We start from the raw sequence: 8,561 nt of genomic DNA, 5'->3' as shown, positions 1-8,561 counted from the left end.
TGTCCAAATTCCGTATGCTTGGCACATAGAGAATTCCAGTTGCATCTGTACACAGTTGCAGTTTACAGAATACTTATTTACACTTACAGTATGGAACAACATGCTCCACAATATTCGAATCGGCTGGCGCAAATGTGCCGCTAAAACTGTCTTAGAACCCTTCCAATATTCAAGTATCATACATACGAGAGAAATAAATTATTGGGTTTCGAAATAAATTACAAGCTTCTCGAGGCCTCCACCGAGATCATTATGTACACCAATGAAACATAATGATACAAATAAATTACCTAAACTCCATTCTAGTATCTTATATTGTGGCCTATAGTACAATTCCAGGACGAAATCAAAAATATTCGGCTTAAAGTTCTACGTTTTGTAATCATTAAAATTAAGTATGAAATACCTTCCCTTCCAAATACATATGTATATGTTCCCATGCCAATAATACAAGTAAGATGCCACTTGTTCAAGAAATGAACAAAGTATATAATGCACAAATCTTATATCAAAGTTATGTACGTACGGGTTTGGCAAGGATTGGGTATATCATTCTCCAAGAGATTCGGTACGGGGGTAGTAGTGACTGCGATTTCTTGAAAGGAAGCAGTACTATGACTACGAAATCGCGGCCAGTACTATAATCCCCCCACCGAAACTTCAGCTTGAAGAACAGGGGTGTACTCCGTTTTTCTCAAACCGGAAACACCCAGTCACAATTACCCACATGGTTACAAATGTCCGCTACTTTGCAAACTGTGTGTTTGAGACATGTCTATTTAGCAAAGTATTTACCCCGTTTGGCCAATCTCGAACCTACGTGTTCTTTTTCAGCAAGCAAGCAGAGGATATTTTTGGCACTCTGGCCTCCTTGCCGTATGGAGCTAAGTGCGTATGTAGAATTGCTACACGTTTAGAATTCCACACTGACATCTCTTGACTTCTAGCCCAGCTTACGGGTTACATATGGCAACGGACCAAGTAACGCAAAATCCCGGCCAAACAAAACTTGTTCTCGCGAGATTTTGAAGTGGCAGTTTCTCAGTTTTTCACATGTGGCACGTTCTTTTTTCAAGCTGACTAGCGAAGTGTGTATCGCGGTTTGACACAATGAGAAAAATCGTATGGCAAACCATATCGCTTGCAACGAACTGTCGAATTTTGACGTAAACTTATGCGGCATTCAATACCTCAACTCCAAAAGGTTAGTTCCCCTCTAAGGCTTAGGTCACATTTCCAAGCCGGGGCCCGGCCGGGCAGCTTTAGGGAGCGAAAAGAATGATATAAAAGACACCAAAATACACAACATTTCAAAATGAGATTCGTGGGCATGATTTGTGTATATTTTTAGGTATATATTTTACTTTTTCGTTCCTTTTAACATCCCGGCCGGGCCCCGGTTTGGAAATGTGACCTAAGCCTAAGCTGGCCTATATAATCCACATGGCTTTTAGAATGGCATGAACGATTCAAAGTCAAATCGTTCAGAATATTTCAAGATGGCTTCTTTCCTAAAATTATGCTCCTACAAACTTTGCTGATCAATCTTCACAAACGGTTGCTATATACACATATAACGTTATGTACATAACTTATATAAAAGGGTAGAAATAGCTATCTAGCAGAATTGTCGCTTTCCCGAGTTATGTGGAGTTACCAGGATATTTTTTTTTTCGGACGAACTTCCATTTTCCTAAATATCAACTACATCTATTGATCTTCAATGTCATGAATTGAAGTTTATGAATTCTGTCTCTCTTTCAATTGAATATCTTTGAGTTTACAGACTTCTACCGACAGAATCGGCAATATATTCTGCTAGATCGCAATCTCTATCCTGACACATATCTTCTTTTAATCACATAATTTATAATTTCACTGTTGATCTAACAGCTTTTCGATCCTTTCCGCAACGTCCGTCTGGTCGCTTGACTTCAGCGCGAGCATGAGGGACTCCGTCGACGCCATCTTGCCGCAGCGCGCCCTCCACAACATCAGCATCTTCTGCGCCTGCGCGGGGATGTCGTCAGGACAACGGGCCTGGATGGCGGCCATGTCCTCTGTGAAAATGAAAATAACGTCATGAAATGTTAGTGTTTGAATCACGTTAAGTATGAAACAATACCTCGGATAAACTTAAGCCAACAGTGTAGGAAAAGCACACTATCAAACATATATCATGTTATGTGTGTACTGTCTGCTATTTTCCTCGCGACCTATAGAGCCCGGTAGAGGCTAAGAATTCCATACGGACTTTAATATATACTCATGTGTGAACCCGGTTTGAGGTACAGTCAAACGAGCGTGTATATGAAGTCCGTATGAGTTCCGTATTGACAGTTTCTTCATACGTAGTCGTCCGCACAATACGCAATTCATATGCATTTCGATCGTTTTGTCTCAGTTTTAGGTAAGCAGACATACGCGTACCTAAAACTGTCAGATGCGTATGAGATGCGTTTGAGGTGAGTATTGTGCGTACGACTGCGTATGAAAAAAGTCAATACTGACCTCATACGGACGTGATATCTACGCTCGTGTGACTGATTTTTCAGAGATAAGTGGCCTTACCGGCTGTGATGTGCGCACCGTCCGGCCACGTCAGGCGGGTGGCGAGTCGCTTCCACTGCTTCCCGTCGTATATCTCCTCCACTAGCGCCAGGGCTCGCTGGAGAGCTGCAGGGGAAACAACAAAACACGGTCAGTATGAAAATTCATCTCATTCTGTGTTGGCAAATAAAGGTAAAGACTGGTCCATATCATTTTAAAGGCCGTATCGACAGCGGAGAGTTATCCACTATGTCTACCTGTATCTATATAGCCAATATACAAAAATGAATAACTAAGACAAAGCCATTGACTGACTCTAAAAATCCCTTGTCTGCAATACATTAACATCTAATATATCTAAATATATCCACCCTTCGGCGTAACACACCAGCAGGGGCATGGTAATGAAAGTGGAGCCCACTTCTCTCCTTCCACAGCCTTTTAAGAATCGGACCAAAGTCAGGGTGGAGTGAAAAAAGTCGTGTGCAGTGCCATATGCATGGCTATCCGACAAACGCACGACAATCGCACAACAACATTGCGCGCAACATCGAAAGGGTTCGAAATATTCGCCCCCGCGCCGCTATGTGGCGCTTCACAATCACAGTACATGAGACCATAGAGCTGATTACCATGATGAGACCAGCAAGGCCAATAGGTCGGTCGATGGTCGATCTACAAAGGCCTTTATATAAATGAAAATAAACCTGCAGATGAAAATTGCGGCGTTATTTTGGCTTGTTTTGCTCGATACTGAAAAGACTTCGTTTGCCAGAGAAACTCTTCTTTGCAACGGTTGACTTTTGAATTCAAATGGGGCAGAACAATTTGTTACTGAAACCCCAGGCCAATCCGTCGATTTTCGTATTTGTCAGGTTGAAAATAATCTTTCCGTTTCCACATCAACATAACATTTCTTTCCACAATCGCATAGTACTGTGTAGCATAATGCGTCCTTGAGGAATAATTGCAAAGAAATACTCAGACATGAAAGCTACGCGCCCCCTCCCAAGAGTAGAGCTAATCCTCGTCGTAATTATATCCAAGGGAATAGAATCATAGAACTAGAACATGAGTTCCAATCATTCGTTTACGACAAATTGCTAGCGTCTGGTATATGGCATGTTGGTAGGAGCGTTATAATTACACACAGTGAGAAACTAGCGTTATAGGAATCATAAAAAGACTAGCATTTTCATTGTGGTTGTAATATCACCGTTCCTTCTTATTGATTAAGACCATAAATTTCACTCTGAGGTTCCCCTAAGGTATTCAGTTGTGGTGGCTTTGGAGTTGTTTTTGATGTTTACAAAATACCATCAGAGTTTCTTTTTTTCTGAAGTATTTTATTGAATATAAGATAATCTATGCAAATTAGCATGGCGTCTTATTGTACTGTGGGGGCGTAGCACACCGTTTACCAAAGAGGAACTTTAATCTTAAAAATGGTGCTGAAGTATTATGAAGGCAAATTTCTATAGTCTGCAATGGAAAAGAGACTGACAGACGACATTTTGACTCGTTGTCCCCTGTGACCTTGACCACAACAAGGTTCCAAAACAGCCCCTATGTTACGCCATGTCCACTCCCTCATAATGACTGCTCAGTATTTATATATCCATTCCTTCATAATGACACATGGGCCCTACCGGCTGTTTTGGTCCGTTACCAAGCAACGGTGTCAAGGGTCACAGTCACGTGTCATCCGCCATTATTTAGAACAAAAGTGCAAATGGCGACCGCAAAGCTGATAAACGATCCCCACACTGGGAGGGGCCCTGTTCGTGCGACAGTTGGCGTAATTAACGATTTTGCAGTCGTTAGGCCGCCAAATTACTCGCGTTCCGGAATTTGTAATTTTGGTTTCCTTAACGCTCAAAGGGCGCCCTTGACAGGTCTATGTCTGATTTCTGCGCAGACATGACACAGACCTTACTTGTGTAACAATGACAGAGTTATCGACTTCTGTTTTTTGCCGACAATGGTTGGCGATCTGCCCACTTCATGACCTTATGAGTGGCTCCTAAAAGAAAATGATGCCCAGAGGACAAAAACTTGGAAGGCTGTCTTTTATTCAACCTTGCTTTGGCTGACGTCCCTGCTAAGTTTTACGGATCATAAAATTTCACATTGACGTAATACAAAGTTTACGTGACGCTTAAGTACGGTTTACGTTATTATAATGGCCGAATTACGTATTCTCTTTGATTTGACAAATCCTGATTGGCGTAAAACTTCAAGGTTATGAATAATAGAAGGCCGAAGAACTTTCTAATCGACTTGTGGCGATGCCTTGATCTCGGCATGTTTCCGCTGTTTGTATTTCTATATTTCAAGAAATTGTATTCTAGACTCGTAGTGTTATACGAAAAAGTGGCTAGATGTTCCAAGTTACACATCCTTACAACTTGAGTGCAGCAACTGTCGTCTGCGATGTCAGTACTTGACCCACTCTTAACAAGGCCCCCTATGTTTGCGATAAATCAGTGAATATCGCGAAAAGCGAAGAAAGGCGGGGAACACCATGTTTCACTCTCCAAATCTGAATCCAACCACCGGATCACGAACTCAAAACAAATAAAAACACCTTGTAATGCAGCTGTATTATTCTCTCGGTCCAGTGGAGTCTCCTGTTCGATCCAGTGGATCATTAGGTGTCATTATCAAGAGACGCGCCATTGTTCGAGTGTTCCTCTTTTAGCCGATGATTTGGGAGGCGTTGGCCTCGCCAAAGGGCCCGTCATTCCGTCATTGTGTCTGGATTTTCTCAAGCTTAACTACCCTTGTGGTATGGACGTCAAGACCATGTTTGGATGGTCGCCTTGTGACTGTGAGAAGCGTTGTTCTCTTGCAGCCTTTATCGAAGGGTTCGGTCGCATTTGTCCGAAGATATCAAGTTTACTATAACAAATTGAAAGAATTCTTGGGACTGCTGAGAATGTGTTTAACCAAGGACATTATGACGTGTTTGTGGAACAAAGTTAAACTGTGTTGTAACGGGAAAATGTTGTCGTATAGACCCATAGTTGGATCTGTTCTGTTTCTGACAATTTTACCACAAAAAATAACATTGCATGCAGAAGTTAGGCTGCCTTCATCTTAATTTGGTCTTTTTAGGCGTTTTCATCGGGCTATCTATTTTGTGATTTTTTTATACACCAGCCTAACGTATGCTTAGGGAGTTGTCAACTTACTTTTTAAATAGGCGTGTTCGGTACCATAAGATAGTATCAAAAGCTGGCAAAGGAGTGTAACCGGCCTAGGAGTGCGCCAAGGCTACCGGCTACACACTCCTAGGCCGGCTACACTCCTTTGCCAACTTTTATACTATCCTATGCTACCGTAGGATCTGCTTGGTGATCATTTGATTGACACTGTGACAGTACGATATTGGAATTCTATAACCATGACAACCAGAGTGTTTGTTTCTGTTTTCTCATAACAGGACATCAATTATTAAATTCACCCCTCATTAGAGCACACCGTTCAGCGTGCCTTCCGCGCTCAGAGATCCCCGAGCACGAGATAATTACTAATCCCCGAGCAGACGAATCCGTCGGGGTTGGTTTGTTGGCCCTTTGCGGTTGTTACTCTCCGGAGCTCCAAGCAGAGGCTAGGCTACGGCTGTTTTTTCACTTCTATTTTTTGCGTTTTTGTGGGGCTTTCTGTTTGTCTCGTTTTCTTTTTGACCACCAGCTTAAAAACTAAAAATCAGCTGAAGCATAGCCTCTACTTGGAGAGCACATTTGCGGCCGTTTACTGTGTTTGTACTTGTATCTTTGGGGGCAGCGCTTTCCTGGGAATCTACCCTCCTACTACAAAGAGTTGTAATGTACACTACTACACCGACATTTAAAAATGCTGAAAAAGCAGGGGTACAACACTGAGACTTCGTTGGATTCTTATAGGTATGCTTTGAAATTAGATAATTACTGCCTAAACTGACTATGACGCTAACCGGATAGCTTCAATTACCAATTTTATCAGTGCAAACCTCCTTGTGCAAACCAAGGATGTCATGCAATGTCCTTGGTACAAGCAAAACGTGTCCTGAATATACACGTGTTCTAATATGTCAGCATTTTAACCGTTGTGAGAAAACTACGCGGATTTTACGATTTGTAAATAAAACATCACGGGACTCGGTCTGAATTGAAGCGCGTAAATTTGTCATCTCACTGAACTTTTCGCCACAATACTGCTTCTGAGAACGATTGTGGCAATTTTACGACTTCTCGCTATTTATCGCGAGGTTTTACGGTTTGTAAATATGTGCCCAGCACTGCGGAATGCTTTAGACCTTGATGGAATGATGACTCGGGGCAAAAGGACGGCAACAAAGTTTTACTGGCTTCCGTTTACGAACTTTGTCCCACAAAATGTCTGGAAGTTATAGTTGGTAAAAAGCTTGTACGGTTTGTTCGCAGTTAACGAGTTCATAAAAACCCGAGTTAACAGTTGTTATCTGTCCTTTTGTGACAGAAGTGCATCAAACCACAGTTTGGGAGACTCTGTGAAAGAGAAGTTGCGTCTCGCTCTTTTACGAGGATGAACTTTTCATAACCTCTTTTCTTGAGGCGGTGGTAGCTTTTTTGCGACGACCTCTTCGCACTTTTTGAACACTCGCAACAGTTACAACTTTCCACAGTACAAAATTACGACAGAGTGCAATGAAACCTCGTGAAGAAAACTATGTAAAAAAAAAACTTTCTTCATTCAATGGCGGATATAAATGCGAAAATACAAGCATGTTGTCATTTTGTAGTTGCTTTTTTTCTGTACATATACTTCATTATTTCTTAACCATTGAGTGTCAAACATACTGCTTTGACTGTGTTTTTGACTTGTAGTCGATTGTCACATCTGTATTAACGTTACAGCTTGCCTCGTTGCTGTTCGAATGCGCTGACGTCACGATGACGTATCCTTACATGCCCCGATGAGGTGAAATGGATCGTGGGTAAAAGAGCCCTGTTCTGGACGTGACGTGTTTGTGTGACCTTCGTGACCTTGGCTCGCAGCAAGAGTAAGCAGAGACTAAAACTAAGAGGACAACCATTGACAAGAAGGCAACATACGTCTCCATCGAGATAGTTCTCTCTGTTGACCCTTTGAACACACATCCCGAGCTCCAGTGAGGACTTTATTTGCCTTGTAGTAAATCACGAAGAGGTTTTAGAAAAACCTTCGTTGTAACGTTACAAGTTTTCGTCAGTCACTGTTCAAAATAAGAATAATATTCAGACCATGATGAATATCAATTGTGAAAGCTCGACAGCAAGTGTCCTTCGAAATTCAGACAACAAAATCATTCGTCGCGAAACTGTCGTCTGAGAATGACATCATCATGATCACACGAGGGACGGCATCGGCGTCTTAGCAATGCTGCGAACGAGAGTGATCACGTGACCGAGCCTCTCGTTCCTCCTCCCGCAGGAACTGTGATGGAAGGCGTCACGAATCCTGACTGACGGGCGTACAATACCGGCTAGACTCGGAGACATTGTGCTTTTCTGTAGACACGGCTAGTGATCATCGCTCCGTCATTTCCTTCATTGTAAAGACATCAATCTGTCTTGGGTCTGTCTTGGGTCTGTCTGAAGCTTTACGTCTGTCTTCAAAGTGCGAGAGTATCGAAGACATTAATATGGGGAGGGGGGCGTGACTATTTCTGATGCGGCGCCAAGCGTTCTCATTGATTACAGGGGCACAGGGTGGTAATCAAGGGGTTAGGGGGAATAGAGGGACTTCTTTATGTCGTGTTGTGTGTTGAGGAAGCTATTGCTTTAACTTATAAGAGTTGGACAAAGTTGGGGAAAATTCTGTATATAATCGAGATCTTGTGAAGTTAGTGTTTACGCCAAAAGTCGATTTATTATAACTCTAGTTCACTTTTATCTGTGGGGTAACCTATATCCGGTGTTTTAAAATCATAGTAGCTGGGGAAAATCAATCGGCGGACGGTGGTTCAAACTGCAATATTTCGGATAAAGTGAAACTGCGTTACTATT

General features: G+C 42.2%; 1 protein-coding gene across 1 annotated transcript in view; it reads right to left on the bottom strand.

Annotated features, from left to right (window-relative positions):
- Positions 1 to 1,796: 1,796 nt before the first annotated feature.
- Positions 1,797 to 8,561, bottom strand: part of LOC118424621 — a 20,040-nt gene continuing 13,275 nt past the window's right edge. Inside the window, exons 3-4 of the mRNA XM_035833263.1 lie at positions 2,572 to 2,676; positions 1,797 to 2,060 (exon numbers count right to left, since the gene is read on the bottom strand). Of these exons, the coding sequence (XP_035689156.1) occupies positions 1,876 to 2,060; positions 2,572 to 2,676 (290 nt within the window). The 3' untranslated portion in view covers positions 1,797 to 1,875. The remainder of the gene's footprint in view (positions 2,061 to 2,571; positions 2,677 to 8,561) is intronic.

This window comes from Branchiostoma floridae, chromosome 10 (genome assembly GCF_000003815.2).
Source record: "Branchiostoma floridae strain S238N-H82 chromosome 10, Bfl_VNyyK, whole genome shotgun sequence".
In the NCBI taxonomy this organism is placed as follows: Eukaryota; Metazoa; Chordata; class Leptocardii; order Amphioxiformes; family Branchiostomatidae; genus Branchiostoma; species Branchiostoma floridae.
The sequence above is the reverse complement of the archived record's forward strand: the minus strand, read 5'-3'. Positions and strand labels throughout refer to the sequence as shown.